Raw genomic sequence first — 16,154 nt, 5'->3', positions numbered from 1 at the left:
TTCCCCATATATAAGACAGGATGGCCGTTTTAGGCTCCCTGAGGTAAAGGACCATAACAGTGCTCCAACTTTATCCCTGGAGCCCCCATTCCCACAGTAGCTGAGTTAACTGTAGTTTGTCTGAGGAAACCGTTCCCAGGTGGATGTCTTGGCACCAGCAGCTGAGCAGCGGGGCCCTTCCTCTGCAGAAGAACGGCTGCAGCCGTGCCCAGTGCTTAACAGAGTCTTTGGCTGTCAACTCCACTTCCACGCTTCAGTGGGCTCGCTGAATCCCCGCTTCTCTCTTGTCCAGTTTCTTCTCCGATCCAATGAGCTGATGCTCTAGCCCACTGTTTCCCAGGGGGCCATCAATCCCTTGGGTTTTTTCCCCAAATCTCAACATCTGTCTAGGTTTTGTTTTAACCCTTCATTAGGCAACTGCTAGTGGAAGAGACCCAACGATTGCCACTCCCTGGCTCCATAAGCCTGCCTGGAGTGGTGGGCGGAAAGTATTGTCTGCTCTCCAGGGGAGGCGTCAGAGACTGGGAAGTGCAAAGTCAGCTCCAACACCGAGGAGCCCCGCTGCTGATCGGGGGTGGCGACTTTTCTCTTGGACGGTGGGCAGTATGGGGGGAGGAGCACCGAGGGAGTTGGGACGGGGAGATGGCCTGGCCCTGCCATCGCCATACCGTCTCCACCATCTTTGGCAGCCGCAGCAGCTCCAGGGCTGCTGAGCCAGGGCCGCAGAGTACAGTGGTTCAGGGTTTGGAAGTGGGGCGGCAGCTGTGCAGACTAGCCTCGCTGCATTTCCAAGGCTGCTGCAGCGGCTCCAGAGCCCCCACAGCCACCTCATCCAGGTGTAGCCTCTCAGCCATCCAGGCAGGCCCGGGGAGGACCAGAGGAACCCGACAAGTGCCAGGGCCCGGTTCAGAAGCCATGGCCGGCTGGCAGTTTGGCTCCAACTCATGGAGGCGGGGTGGTCTAGCTATGGCTGCCCGCCCTACTCAAAAACCCTTCGCTCCCCACCCAGGGACCTGGCACACCTATGCCAGATTACCTCCTCAGAGTTGCCTGAGCAGGTGTTCATTCCAGGCCAATGGATGGAGCTTCCAAATAGGACTAATCCCAAACTACAGATTAAGGAGGGGAAAACTAAACAATAAGGTCACATAGTCCTTATCAAGGAGTAAGATCCTTGGACTTCTGAATTATACAAAGTCCATCCTCTCCAGCAGGGCAAGGGTCACTAAAATCCACCCAATGCCCTTCCCATCTCTTCTATCCCCTTTCATTCCCTCTCCTCCCCCATCCATCCTCTCCACTTTCCTGACCACTCCCACTCCTTTTTCACTCCCTAATTCACACGTTTTCCCAAGTCTTTCTGTGCCTTGAATGTTGTTTGCTGCTGAGTCTTCCTCTCCTCTGTCTCGTCCTGGGTTCCATATGATTCTTCTTGCCCTGTATCTTCCTCCCTTTTGTCATTTATTTTCCCCCTTTTCCTCTCACTTCATTGTTTGTCTTTTTCTCCCTCATTTCTCTCTGCTGTATTGATTTCCTGTCCGTTCCCTTCATGCCCGTTTGCTTGATCTGTTTCCCCTCTCTCCTTTATGATGGCCTAGACTCTTTCTCCATTTTCCGCTCCGTGAAGCCAACCTCCACTTTAGCACCTGTCCAGGGCCCTGCTGGTGCTGCCACTGCCACCACTGCCAGAGCCCCCAGGCAAGGCTTGATGCTGACAGTTTGGCATTTGTGGCCCAGGGTGGATAGGGAGAAAAAGAGCAGAGCTACCTGCTGCTCCAGGAGTTCTGCTCCTTGAGCCACCCTGTCTAAAGATTGAATGTGGGGGGTACTAGCTCCCCCAAGTCCCATCTGGGAAGGGGATGGTTTAAGGAGCAGAATTACTGGTGGAGCTGGTAGTTCTGCTCCTTAAGCCACCTCTTCTTCCCCCCTTCCTCTCCAGGCCAAGGGCTAGGGAATGCTGACTTGCCCAGGATCGCCAGACACCCATACCTCCCTGTTCCTCTTGGGTTCACTCACTGTTCTTTTGGCTCTGCTGCTCGCTAGGAAGGACAGAAACTTAAAACCCATCCTTAAAACTGCTTCTGTTTCCAGAGCCCTGAGCTGACATCATGAAAACGGCAACCCATCCACGTGCAGGCACTTAACTCTCTACCACCAGCCCCAGCTTCCTTCACTACCAGCCATGTTAGGGATGACCATCGGCCATTTGCAGTGGGCGGCTGGGGGCTAGGGCTACTGCGCAGATCTCATGTCTGTAGCAGGCAGCAAGGAACAGTCTGAAGCACTTTAGGTAACACTGGCCAGTCTCAATTGGCAGGCAAATAAATGCCTGAATGGCTGGCTGGGTAGTCCTAACAGTGGTAGGCTTGGAATACTAGGGAATACGTCTTTGCCTGAGTCTGGATGTATCTTGTGTTTTAGGCCATATTGAAAATCTGATCCATAATAATACTAATAATGGTATTTGTTAAGCACTTACTATGTGCCAAGCACTGTTCTAAGCACCATGGTAGATACAGTGTAATCAGGTTGTCCCACATGGGGCTCACAGTCTTAATCCCTGTTTTATAGATGAGGTAACTGAGGCACAGAGAAGTAAGTGACTTGCTCAAAGTCACACAGCTGACAAGTGGAGGAGCCGGGATTAGAACCCACAACCTCTGACTCCCAAGCCTGGGCTCTTGCCACTAAGCCACACATAAGAATCTCAGGTGTATTTGGCTTTGGAGTGTGTAACCCTTTAAACATCTGTTCCTGTTTCAGAGATGGCTTTAGAAGAGCTCTGTCCTGTTGAGCCAGACATGGAAGACGTGGTTAATCAAGAAATGGACTGTAGTTAACCTGGCCACGTTCTCATGCTGTTCTGTTTATTGCCAGTGGAGTTAATTCCCAGCATCGGAGAGGAGTTTTATAAAGGAATTTTAGCATTAGCACTAACCGCACAGACTTTTAGCATGTTACCCTACTTTGTTACTTTCTGTTTTCTGATTTCCATCTTTGTATTTTTGGTGAATTAGAGGGTTGGGAAGAAGAGGGATTGGGCTTGCTTTTGGTTTTAATTTAAAAAAAAATCAAGACCTGAAATGAAAAGACACTTTGTGATTCCAGTTCTAGCCTCGCTGGAGATCGGGTCGAGGAGGAAGGGAGGGAGGGAAGGAAAGAGACTATAGCTGATCAGGTGAAGGCTCAGGACCTCTCCACTAGTGACATCAGACCTGGACCCAGAGAAGTCTTTAGCCAGGAAGTTGGGCTTCAGGCTGGATGAGGAAAGGTTCATTGTTGAATTCCGTGGCACATGAATTCCTGTTTTAAGAGTTACTCCACCCACAAATGAAGTTAGAAGCCACGTTAATTCAATCAATCATATTTATTGAGCGCTTACTGTGTGCAGAGCACTGTACTAAGCACTAGGAAAGTACAATTCAGTAACAAAGACAATCCCTGTCCACAACGGGCTCCCAGTGTAGAAGCAGGGAGACAGTCTAGAAGGAGGGAGATGGCACCCGGGAAGAGTCTGAAGAGACACAATGGGAGTGGCCTCAGAGCCCTCTGAGGAGATTTTCAGGAAGTCATTCCCAGGTCTGACTTGGCCACATCATCCTCATTCTAAGGAAATGCTCCTCCACTTCCCCAGAAGGTGCCAATCCACCAGGTGCTCCCTGGTCAATCCATCAATCAGTGGTATTTATTGAGCACTTACTGCATGTGGAGCATTGGACTAAGCACTTGGGAGAGAACAATTCAGTACTATACAGAGAAAGTCAGCAAAGGCACTAGCACTCGACCCTAATAATAATAATGGTGTTTGTTAAACACTATGTGCCAGGCACTGTACTAAGTGCTGAGGTGGATACAAGCAAATCGGGTTGGACGCAGTCCCTGTACTCCGTGGGGCTCACAGTCTCAATCCCCATTTTACAGATGAGGTAACAGACACAGAGAACACAGGTCTAGAAAACTAGGCTAACTCTTCCAGTTCTGTTGGTGACTCACTAGTTCTATTCTTCACTTTGGATTGGAAAGCCCCTTTTCTTTCCTGTAATGTTCCAAGAGTCATAACTTTGTGCAGGTCATTACTCTGACTCAATTGTCCCAGGAAGGGGCAAATTGAAGGAAACCGCCCACCCTCAAGGGACCAACTCACCTGAAAGCACAATCTACTGACTATGTTTAAAAAAAAAAAAAGAAAAAAATTGTTTCATCCAGTCTGGTCTTTAATATCAAGGAAAATCCCTTCCTGGGGCCAACAGCAGTCAGAGAAGAATTTTTGATCTTAAAGGAACGTCTGCTGTAGCTTAGAGCAAATGTAAGAGCTCCCATTCACCATATCGAGAGGGATGTGGTGGGTGGGAGCGTGTGTGTGTGTTCATATTCAGTGATGACACTGCTGCTAGGGGATTCCATCCGTGGGTGTGAATGTCATTGAGAAGCAGTCTTCCAAGCTGTATCCCCATGACTATAGTGTAATTGGTACTCGATAGGCAGTGAACAGTTTGGCCATTTGGTTCGTTCAATCAATGTCATATTTATTGAGCCCTTGCTGTATACAGAGCACTGTGTTAAGTACTTGGGAGTGTTCAAGGAGAAACAGACGTAAGTAGAAAATTGCTACTTGTGTATATATAACTGCCCAGAACACAAAATGCACTTAGGAACTGAATGATCTAGTTGAGGGTTCCTAAATCGAGCAAATTAACCAGACAATGAACAACTCTCCACTTCACTTGCTGCTGCATTAGGTTCAGCCTCAAAGTAACTAAACACTTGTTAAGACCAGCGCCAAAGCAGAGGCCAAGAGTTGATCTGAAAATAGCATGGCCTAGTGAAAAGAGCACAAGCCTGGGAGTCAGAAGGATCCGAGTTCTAATCCCAGCTTCACCAATTGTCTGCCATGTGACCTTGGGCAAGTAACTTCACTTCTCTGCCTCAGTTCCCTCATCTGTAAAATGAGGATTAAGACTGAGCCCCACGTGGGACACGGACTATTTATTTTTTTATTTTACGTGTACATATTCTACTTTATTTTGTTAATATGTTTTGTTTTGTTCTCTGTCTCCCCCTTCTTGACTGTGAGCCCACTGTTGGCTCTATATGTCTCTATATGTTGCCAACTTGTACTTCCCAAGCGCTTAGTACAGTGCTCTGCACACAGTAAGCGCTCAATAAATACGATTGAATGAATGAATGATTAGCCTGTATCAACCCCAGCACTTAGTACAGTGCCTGGCATATAATAATAAGTGCTTAGCAAATGCCGTAAAAAAATTCTGCTGTCTCTCTGATTGTTGTCTTCTCAGAACTAGAGCTCCTCTGCCTGCCATTGTTTCACACTGTGTGTTCAACTGGTTCTCACATCCCTTACTGGCATGTGAAAAATCCTGAACTTAACCCCTTGAGGCTGTTATAAAGGTGTATGCAATGAAGCACTTTGCTTATGGGGCTGTTTTTTTTCCTGACCAGGAAGACCTTCAAATCCTAGTGTTAAAAAAAATGCACCATAAGGAAGCCCCCCTTCCCCTTTCATCAATGTAGGGGCTCCCACAAAAAGATCACAACAGGAAGTTGCGAGTCAGCCCACTTGATCAGAGTGAAGCAGCCACCTGGACAGCCATTGTTAAAAGGGCTGAGCTAATTGAAGGCATTTGCTAATGGCAATTTTTCCATTGCTAGCAGCATTCACTTGTTCAAACAAGAAATCTGCTGGTGATCTCTCTCATACTTAGATTGTGAGTCCCACGTGGGACGGAACTGTCTGACCTGATTAGCTTGTATCTACCTCAAGGCTTAGAACATTGCTTGACACATAGTAAGCACTGAACAAATACCATAAAGAGTGGGAGGACAGAGCAATGAACTGAAACTTTAAGTGGAAAACACAAATTTTGTAAAACAGCCAGTATTTCAAGAGAGACAGAACTGTGGCTCATAGTCAAGACTGTTGGGGAAGGAAAAGCCTTCGTTAAAGATAAGTAAGGGAATTGTACCCTGGCTCAGTTACGAATATGTCTTCAGGTACACGATCTGTCAACTGGTTTTCTTTCCCCAGCACCCTTCAATATGAGTTTAGGGCTGCCCTGACGGAGACTATCTGGTGAATAAGTGGCATAGACTAGGAGTATGGATTCCTGGGGTCTGGGCTCAGATTTCCACAGTAGAATCAGGCAAATAATTTTTTTTAATGATACTTGTTAAGACCTTACTATGTGCCAGGCATGGTACTAAGTGCTGGGGAAGATAACAAGGTAATCGGGTTGGACACAGTCCCTGTCCCACATTGGGCTTGCAGCCTTAATCCCCATTTTACAGCTGAGGTAACTGAGGCGCAGAGAAGTGACTTGCACAAGGTCACACAGCATACAAGTGGTGGAGCCAGGATTAGAACCCAGGTCCTTCTGACTCCCTGCCCTGTGCTCTATCCACTAGGCCAAGCACATGCTATGTGACGGGCACCATACTGAGTGCTGGGGTAGGTGCAAGCTAATCTGGACATGGTCCGGGTCACATTTTACCGATGAGTTAACTGAGGCCCAGAGAGGTTAAGTGGCTTGCCACAGCGGACAAGTGGCGGAGCCAGAATTAGAACCTAGGTCCTTCTGACTCTCAGGCCCGTTCTTTATCCATTAGGTCATGCTCCTTCTCATACTAGAAGTCACAGTGGCTTGGGGATGCCACCCACAAACCCAGAGCTGGAGACAGCCAAACAAGCAGCTGAGAGGAGGCAGTTCAAGCCTTCCCTTGAATAGACAGATAACAGTAATGTTTATCCTTCCAACATCTCACCCACACCTCACTGGTCAGGGAGTGTAACAGCCAGAAGTAGGATGGCATTTCTGGGGCTATGCCATCAGAGGGGAAGGTTTCCTACTGAAGAACTAGTTAGTGTCAGGTGGTGGACAGGCTCAAGGGGGCTCCTGAAAATAGCTGGCCAGTGTGGGCTCCCAAAGTGGCTGCCCTGGCATCCACTATGCTATGGTACAGCATTATCACTGCACTGCAGTCGCTTTGGCTAGAAGTGGGTTTTGCACATTAAATGCTTGTGTGCACATCATTCATTCGATCCTATTTATTGAGCACTTACTGTGTGCAGAGCACTGTAGTAAGCACTTGAGAAAGTAGAATACAACAATAAACAGACACATTCCCTGCCCACAACGAGCTTACAGTCTAGAGGGGGTGGAGACAGATATTAATATAAATAAATAAATTACAGATATGTACATAAGTGCTGTGGGGCTGGCGGGGGGGAAGAACAAAGTGAGCAAGTCAGGGTGATGCAGAAGGGAGTGGGAGAAGAGGAAGGGGGTGCTCAGTCAGGGAAGGCCTCCTGGAGGCTCTGAAAGAGGGGGGGTGAGTAATTATCTGTCAGCTTTGAGGAGGGAGGGCGTTCCAGGCCAGAGGCAGGATGTGGGCTAGGGATCGGCGGTGAGATAGGTGAAGCTAAGGCACAGTGAGAAGGTTAGCACTAGAGAAAAGTGTGCAGGCTGGCTTATAAAAGGAGAGAAGTGAGGTGAGGTAGGAGAGGGCATGGCAGTGGATTGCTTTAAAGCCAACGGTAAGGAATTGTTTGATGTGGAGATAGATGGGCAACCACTGGAGGTTTCTGGGGAGTGGGATGATATGTCCCAAATTTTTTTTAGGAAACCTTCACAGTGTGTCTGCCCCCCTGCCCATCTAGTCATTGTTGCACTCTATGCCCCAGCAGGAATAAAAGTGTCAGGGAGCATTACACCAGCCACTACCATTCTAGGCAAGTTCTTGGCCTCAAAGTCTTTGTGACAACCATGGCTTGTAAGCTCCTTGAGGGCAGGGAATGTGTCTACCAACTCTATTACGTTGTACTCTCCCAAGCACTCAGGACAGTGCTCTGTGCACAGTAAGCACGGAAATATCATTGAGGAGGGAAGACTCTATCAACAGAGAAGCAGCGTGGTCTAGTGGCTACAGCATGGGCCTAGAAGTCCCAGAAAGACCTGGGTTCTAATCCTGGATCCGCCACTTGTCTGTTGTGTGACCCTGCATTCATTCATTCATTCGATCGTATTTATTGAGCACTTACTGTGTGCACAGCACTGCACTAAGCGCTTGGGAAGTACGATTTGGCAACAGAGACAATCCCTACCCAACAACAGGCTCACAGTCTAGATAGGGGAGGACTGACAACGAAACAAAACAAGAAGACAGGCATCAATAGCACCAATATAAATAGAATGATAGATATATACACATCATTAATAAAATAAATAGAATAATAAATATGTACATATATACACAAGTGCTGTAGGGTAGAGCAGAGGGAGGGAGTAGGGGCAATGGGGAGGAGGAGCAGAGGAAAAGGGGGGCTCAGTCCAGGAAGGCCTCCTGGAGGAGGTGAGCTTTCAGTAGGGCTTTAAAGGGGGGAAGTGTGCTAGTTTGGTGGATTTGAGGAGGGAGGGCATTCCAGGCCAGAGGTAGGACGTGGGCCAGGGGTCAACAGCAGGATAGGGGAGAATGAGGCACAGTGAGGAGGTTTGCGGCAGAGGAGCGGAGTGTGCGGGCTGTACCGTAGAAGGAGAGAGGGGAGGGGAGGAAGGAGGGGGCGAGGCGGTGGAGAGTTTTGAAGCCAATAGTGAGGAGTTTTTGCTTGCTACTAAGGTTGATAGTGTTCATATGAAGGTTGATAAGCATTTAACTTCTCTGTGCCCCCATAAAATGGGGATTAAGACTGTGAGCCCCAAGTGGGATACGGTCCGTGTCCAACCTGATTATCTAGTATCTACCCTGCTGTGTGACCTTGGGCAAGTGACGTCACTTCTTTGAGCCTCAGTTTCCTCATCAGTAAAATGAAGCCTGAGACTGTGAGCCCCACGTGGGATGGAGACTGTGTCCAACCCGATTTGCTGTTATCCACCCCCGTGCTCAGTACAGCGCCTGGCACATAGTAAGCGCTTAACAACTACCATAAAAATATGTCATAGCTTGATCACCTACCGAGTGTCAAGCACTGGGTCAAGGGGCAGAATCAGCTACCCTCTTGATGATTTTTTTTGTTGTCGTTGCCGCCCGACGTGGGAAAACCTTTCGAAAGCACCATTTAACACTTGCTCTGCGTGAGGAATCATTTCTGCAGGGCAGGCGGCCAAGAACACAGCCATCTCCTTTGTAGCTTTTCCTGGGGAGCGAATGGGCTGGTAAATTGGGAATAATGTATTTCAAGGCTGCTTAGTAGCGAACCACCAAGTCGGGATCGTCGCCAAGGGGTGTCAAGTGTCAAGGGTCCGCTTTGCCCTCTTCTGCCCGCGAGCCCCGGAGGGCCAGTCGGAGAAGGGCTCCGGACTGCGCCGACACTTGTTGCCCGGTGGTGGGGGCGAGGCCGGGCGACTGGAAGCGGGGCAAGGCAATGAGGTGAGGAGAGGCAGGCTCGAGCCGCCGCCGGGGGGCTGGGGGCGGGCAGGTCCGGGAACAAAAGGGCGGAGTTGGAAAAGGAGGAAGAGCCGGGGACTCCGGCTTTCGTTTCGGCGGCGGCCCGGAGCCTGCCGCCATCGGTGGGCGGCCGCTGGACTCGTGAGTACCCCGATGGCCCCGAGCGGGCTGGGCGGGCCGGCGGGGAGACCCCCAAGGAGGAAGTTGGGGGCTGGCGGGGCGCCCCCCGCGATTGTTCGCCCCCCCCCCGGGCCCGGACTCCTGCCCCTGCCCGCCCGGCCAGGCTGCTGGGCACAGTCCGAGCGCGGAGGGCTAGCGGATAACGCGCCGATGCAATGAACCTTTCGAGCTCGCTTCTGTCGCACTGCCGAGCCCCCCAAAACAAACAAACAAAAAAGTCCACCTCCATAGGTGTTTAAATGCCGTAAACATCCCCATATTGAACCTATTCGCCTCCACACGCAGCACTGGGGAGGGTATTGCCCTGCACCCGCACCATAGGCTTTGCAGATGAGGCCGTCGGCTTGTGTCGTACGCGCATCTGCACCTAGGCGCTCAATCAAGGCTGGGGTGATGATGATGGTGGTGGCGATGATGAAGAGGCATCCTCCCATCCGAGTATGCACGCACCAGCAGCAGTCGCTGACACACTCCAGCGGCAATTCGTTCCGGCCCCAGCTTCCGGAGTTATTTACCGCAATTGATGCCGATCGGAATGTGTTTTCAGAATCTTTAGGAAATAGGCCTGGCATGGGGGTGGGGAGGGGTGAAGGAGTGGGACGAGGAGAAGTTCTCCGGTCTCATTTTTCCCGTTCTGCTGCTGCCGTGAGCCAGAAGTTCGGCCCTCGGAACAGGAGTCACTCCTGCTGGAGCCATCTGGGGGGAGGCGAGAGTGGGTGATGGGGTCCAGACCCCTGTTACCCCACATTTTCCGAGCAGGACTTCCCACCCGACGGAGAGTAGGCGAAGACCAAGAAATGTAGTTCTGCCATGAACTCACCAATCCTTTTCCTTTTGTAATAATGATGATGGAATTTATTAAGCATTTACTATGTGCAAAGCACTGTTCTAAGCGCTGGGGAGGTTACAAGGTGATCAGTCTTAATCCCCATTTTACAGATGAGGTAACTGAGGCACAGAGAAGTTAAGTGACTTGCCCAAAGTCACACAGCTGACAACTAGTGGAGCTGGTATTTGAACCCCTGACCTCTGACTCCAAAGCCTGTGCTCTTTCCACTGAGCCACTCTCTTTCTCCCCTCCCTCTCCTTGGGCCCTCTTCTTGGCACTACGGGCCATGTTGGCTCACCCATGGGGGCAGATCCAAGGGTTGGGGCGAGGTAAATGGGCTGGAAGTGGGGCACTCAGCGTTAAACTCACTCTCTTTGATGGGCCACCCAGAAAACACGCAGGCTATGCTTTGGAAAAGCCGCAGATCACCAATCCTTTCTTTGTAAAACGATTAGCAGATGGAGCCATTATTGATGATATCATTAGGGTTAGGGCTATCATGCTAATAACAACAAAGGGAAATTGCAGTTATGGTGTTAGTGGGTGGAGCTTCTGGGGTGAGGGGGCCTGGGGTCCAAGAAAAACGGGCAGACAAGGGCAGACAAGGGAGAAAGATAAGAGAGATAGGTAACAGAGGGCTAGATCAAGGGAATCAAGGGAAACCGCTGCACACTTCCCTCTGTCCCAGTCCAGCTCCTGCTCCTCCCCAACATGCGCGCCCAGACTCAGCCAGGGCATTTTCCCCCAAGAAAATGAAAGGAGAGGGAGAAGCAGCACTTCCCATCCCGCTGCAGGCCGCTTTCTTGCTCTGAGCTTTGCTTGCCCTCTCGCCTCCGCCAGCTGCTGCTCTCGCAGATGAGAGCGGAGTCCAGGCAGGGCAGCGTCTAGAATCTTGGGGCATAGTGGCAGCCCCTGCAGATCTCACGGGCCGGCCCCTCGCCCGGGGCACAGTCCAGCCCCTCCTTAGCCCACTCCGTTAACCGCCACTTTCTCCCCCAGGTGCCTGGAAGTGTCAGAAAGAGGCCCAGCAGCTGGCTTCTTCCCAGTGTCAATGGAGACCTTAGTTTTCATGGACCTGGAGGCCACAGGCCTGCCCTTCTCCCAGCCCAAGATCACTGAGATCTGCCTGCTAGCGGTGCACAGGCACGCCCTGGAGAGGACTGAGTACAGCAACTCGTCCTCTCTCCCCATCCTCCCACGCGTGGTAGACAAACTCTGCCTATGCGTGAACCCCGGGAAGCCTTGCACTCCTGTGGCCAGCAGCATCACTGGCCTGAGCAACGAGGTCCTGAGGAGCACCTGCAGACAGCGCTTCAATGCCAGTCTCGTGGATGCACTTCAGGCTTTCCTGAAGCGACAGCAGCCCCCGCTCTGCCTTGTGTCCCACAACGGCAATCAATTTGACTTCCCCCTGCTGCGGGCAGAGCTGGCCACCTTAGGCTTCTCTGGACTGGGGGACATCTACTGTGCGGACAGCATTGCGGCCATGAAGGCCCTGGACAGGGCCCCAAACCCACAGCATGCCGTCCTCCCCGAGACGGGGAAGAAGAGGAGCTACAGCCTGACCAACGTGTACTCCCGGTTTTATGGCCGGCCCCCTCCGGACACCCACACCGCCGAAGGGGATGTCCTGGCCATGGTTAGCATCTGCCAATGGAGAGCCAGGCAGCTGCTGGAGTGGGTGGATGCCAACGCCCAGCCCTTCAGTGGCATCAAAGCCATGTACGAGCCCAGGGCCAAGATCTCCGGATCGGGCTCACAGGGCGAAGCCGACTGGCTGCCTGAGACCGATTCCACCGCATGGAAAGACCCAAACCCAGCCCATAGAATGGGGGAGCCTAAGTCTGGGGCTCCCAGCTTCCCCCTCCCAGGAGGTTGGGCTGAGGGCATCACCACCCTCACCTGCACCGAGACTCATCGCTACCAACTGCCCTTACTATCTGTCATAATAGCTGGCCTGGTTGTTGGGGCCGCAGTCATTCTCTATCTGCTGCTCCATTAGGGCTTCCCTAGTCTCTCAATGGGTCAAAGCCACATTCCCAGGCTGTCACTGCTGGTTTCAGCTTCTCTCGCTCTCTCTCCCCCCCCCCCCCCCCCCCCCGCCCCCCAAACCTCCTGAGGCCACTGGTGGCTCTGAAAGAGGGAATGTGTGTATAAATGAAAATACTTTAAAATAAAACTGACCTAAAGGCTTCTGGCTCTGGCATTATCACCAATCTGCTCGTGTCCTTTCCTGGGAACATTTCAGATACTCACACCTTGAGGCCAGTTATATTTTCCTTTGACTGCTTTACCCAAGTCTTATGGTGGGGGAAAGCCCCACAGGATTCAGTTTCACTTTTCTGTAAGTGAACTGTGGGAACTTTCTCTTCCCTTCCCCAACTTCTGTGCCTCAGAGACCTGGTGTGTTTACTGAAGCCTCTGAAACAAAACACTGGCATTAAACAAGGGGGCAGAGCTGGGTCTACTGGAAACAACTGAGAGTCAATGGCAGAACAAGGGAGCAGTGCGCTCAGGACACAAAAAAGCCACCTTGACTGCATAGCAGGGGGCACTTGGAGGTTGTGGATGAGTGAAACATGTAGCAGGTGGCACCTCTGGCCCTACTGCAGGGTCAGCAATGCTGGCTTCACCCTCCTTTGCCTGGAGGCAACTCATCCATTCTGTGCCTCAGTGACCTCATCTGTAAACTGCGGATTAAGACTGTGAGCCCCCCATGGGACAACCTGATCACCTTGTAACCTCCCCAGCGCTTTGAACAGTGCTTTGCACATAGTAAGCACTTAATAAATGCCATCATTATTATCCACGTTCTGCTCACATCCATCCTGAGCATTAAACTTGCAAGATGAAGAGACAAGGACACAAGTGGATTTGGTTTAGTTACTTCTCTCTCTCTTTTTTTACTCAATTGCCCAATCGACTGGAGCTCCTCAATCAGCTGGAGAAAGGAAGAGGGGTGGGTTTCTTTACTAGTAGGAGTGAGGCAGAAACCGGGGCTTGGACTGTGGGTTTCCAGCCCCAAATTTCTAAAAATGAGTAACTCTAGGTGGAGTTTTGCCAGTGAGGAAGATAGTGTTCAGCTCAAAAAGCCAAGAAGCTCTGCTTTTTCATTTAGTGGATGGAAGAAAATACCTTGTGGAAATGGAAATCCCTTCAGAGAAATTTCCTTTCATGAAACAACTTGTTCCTTGAGCGCAGAGCCAACTCCAAAAGTCCCAGATACTGTGCAATTTAGAGCTGACACCCTAATTAAGTGGAAGTCTCTTGTTGTTTCCCCCCCAGATGGTAATCTGCCTTGCACTGAGGTATCATTTGCCTAACAATATTTGGACTTTTTATACTGATCTCCTGATTTGAAAAACATGCCATGTCTTGTTCTTGTTCATACAAACACGTGCTCCAAAACCCACGATTCTAAAGTGGAGTATGAGAAGAAAAAAAGTCTAACTAAGCTTAACATCCCCCACTCCCTTACTCCTCCCACCCCCGAAGAGAGGAAGGAGCAAATGACTCATTTGGGAGAAGAAGAGGAACCTGGCCTGTTATTCTAGTGTCTCCATTGCTAACGACTCTGACTGTGGACAAGTGACTTCAGGGATCCAAAAGTGAATTATTGGCTCATCTTTTCAAGTCCAGTGAGATACTATTAAGGGGTAGGGCCAGCCTCAGCTCTTGGGGAGTTGGGCAGGAGCAACCGGCTACTACTGTTGGAGACAAAATAATCAATCAGTGTAATTTTTGTTGAGCACTTACTGTGTGCAGAGCACTGTGCTAAGCACGTGGGAGAGAACAATACAACAGAGTTGGTTGACAGGTTCCCTGCCCACAGAAGTTCACCATCTTGAATACCAGTCTGACCCTGTATAGTATTCCTCAGACTGTTTCTTAGACTCCTTCCTCATTCCAGACTCCAGTAAATCTGGAGAGGTGGCAACCCTAATAATTGGCCCCATGAATAATAATAATAATAATTATGGAATTCTTTAGGCACTTACTATGTGCCAGGCTCTCTACTAAGCACTGGGGTGGATACAAGCAAATCGGGTGGGACAGTCCCTGTCCCACATGAGGCTCAGTTTCAATCCTCATTTTACAGATGAGGTAACAGGCACAGAGAAGTGAAGTGACTTGCCTAAGGTCACACAGCAGACAAGAGGAGTCAGAATTAGAGCCCATGACCTTCTGACTCCCAGGCCCGTGCTCTATCCACTACACCATGGTAGTCTCTTTGGTGTCCTTGTTGCCTGAAATGGTGAGTGTTCAACCCAAGATTAAGTCATTCATTTCCTGCTCACTTACCTGGATCCACCATTTCCAGCATTCCCAGGCAAATTGGGATGGGTCACCTAGGTTCAGCTGAGGGCCCGAACATGGAGTCGGAATTGAGGTGAGTGGGCAGCCAGGCAATACGAGCACCCAGGTCCAGCTCCCAGGTCAGATCATCATATAATCAGAGCCCAAATCACTGCTGGCAGCTATGGCCTCCCTCTTCGCCAATGGCAACAGTCTCAGAATTCAGTGGGCACTCACATTGGCTATTGGAGGCCATGAGTGGTGAAGGAAAGGACCTCACAACATCCTAAGCTGAAAGTAAAAATCAAAAACAAAACCACCTGCTGTCCTCCTTCCCTCCTTTTTACTGCCCCCACCCACCCACCAGAGGCAAGTGGGCTTTCAGGGATGGGTCGGAGAAGGCTCGTGCTGGCAAAGGCCACAGTGGCAAGCTAGTAATAATAATAATGATGGCATTTGTTAAGTGCTTACTATGTGCCAAGCACTGTTCTAAGCACTTGGGGGTGGGTACAAGGTAATCAGGTTGTCCCACATGGGGCTCACAGTCTTAATCCCCATTTTACAGATGAGGTAACTGAGGCACAGTGACTTTTCATTCATTCATTCAATCGTATTGAGTGCTTACTGTGTGCAGAGCACTGTACTAAGCACTTGGGAAGTATAAGTTGGCAACATATAGGGACGGTCCCTACCCATCAGCGGGCTCACAGTCTAGAAGGGGGAGACAGACAACAGAACAAAACATATTAACAAAATAAAATAAATAGAAAAAATATGTACAAATAAAATAGAGTAATAAATACGTACAAACATATATACATAATATACAGGTGCTGTGGGGAGGGGAAGGAGGCAAGGCGAGGGGGAGGGGGAGGTGGGGGAGAGGAAGGAGGGGGTTCAGTCTGGGAGGGCCTCCTGGAGGAGGTGAGCTCTCAGTAGGGCTTTGAAGGGAGGAAGAGAGTTAGCTTGGCAGATGTGCGGAGGGAGGGCATTCCAGGCCAGGGGGATGACATGGGCTGGGGGTCGACAGCGGGACAGGTGAGAATGAGGCACAGTGAGGAGATTAGCGGCAGAGGAGCGGAGGGTGCGGGCTGGGCTGTAGAAGGAGAGAAGGGAGGTGAGGTAGGAGGGGGCGAGGTGATGGAGAGCCTTGAAGCCGAGGGTGAGGAGTTTTTGCCTGATGCGTAGGTTGACTGGTAGCCACTGGAGATTTTTGAGGAGGAGAGTAACATGCCCAGAGCGTTTCTGCACAAAGATGATCCGGGTAGCAGCGTGAAATATGGATTGAAGTGGGGAGAGACAGGAGGATGGGAGATCAGAGAGGAGGCTGATGCAGTAATCCATTCGGGATAGGATGAGCGATTGAACGAGCAGGGTAGCGGTTTGGATGGGATATGACAAGTGCTTGGACCAGGGTGGGTAGTGGCCATCTGGATGGAGGACGGATGGA

General features: G+C 50.5%; 2 protein-coding genes across 5 annotated transcripts in view; both read left to right on the top strand.

Moving 5' to 3' along the window:
• Positions 1-3,107, top strand: part of LOC119950326 (ATR interacting protein) — a 29,761-nt gene extending 26,654 nt beyond the window's left edge. For all 3 annotated transcript variants that reach the window (XM_038772619.1, XM_038772620.1, XM_038772618.1), the window contains one exon: positions 2,764-3,107. In XM_038772619.1, coding sequence (XP_038628547.1) covers positions 2,764-2,840 — 77 coding nt within the window. In that variant the 3' untranslated portion in view covers positions 2,841-3,107. The remainder of the gene's footprint in view (positions 1-2,763) is intronic.
• A 6,204-nt stretch (positions 3,108-9,311) lies between these two features.
• On the top strand, positions 9,312-12,487 carry TREX1 (three prime repair exonuclease 1). 2 transcript variants are annotated; one of them, XM_038740055.1, is made up of 2 exons: positions 9,312-9,381; positions 11,408-12,487. In XM_038740055.1, exons 1-2 carry the CDS (start codon positions 9,377-9,379, stop codon positions 12,408-12,410), a joined length of 1,008 nt encoding a protein of 335 aa, XP_038595983.1. In that variant the 5' UTR covers positions 9,312-9,376; the 3' UTR covers positions 12,411-12,487. The 2 variants fall into 2 exon arrangements, with proteins under 2 accessions (XP_038595983.1, XP_038595984.1); XM_038740056.1 differs by lacking the exon at positions 9,312-9,381 and adding an exon at positions 9,501-9,540.
• The last annotated feature ends 3,667 nt before the right edge of the window (positions 12,488-16,154 follow it).

This window comes from Tachyglossus aculeatus, chromosome X1 (assembly GCF_015852505.1).
Source record: "Tachyglossus aculeatus isolate mTacAcu1 chromosome X1, mTacAcu1.pri, whole genome shotgun sequence".
Classification (NCBI taxonomy): Eukaryota; Metazoa; Chordata; class Mammalia; order Monotremata; family Tachyglossidae; genus Tachyglossus; species Tachyglossus aculeatus.
The sequence above is the reverse complement of the archived record's forward strand: the minus strand, read 5'-3'. Positions and strand labels throughout refer to the sequence as shown.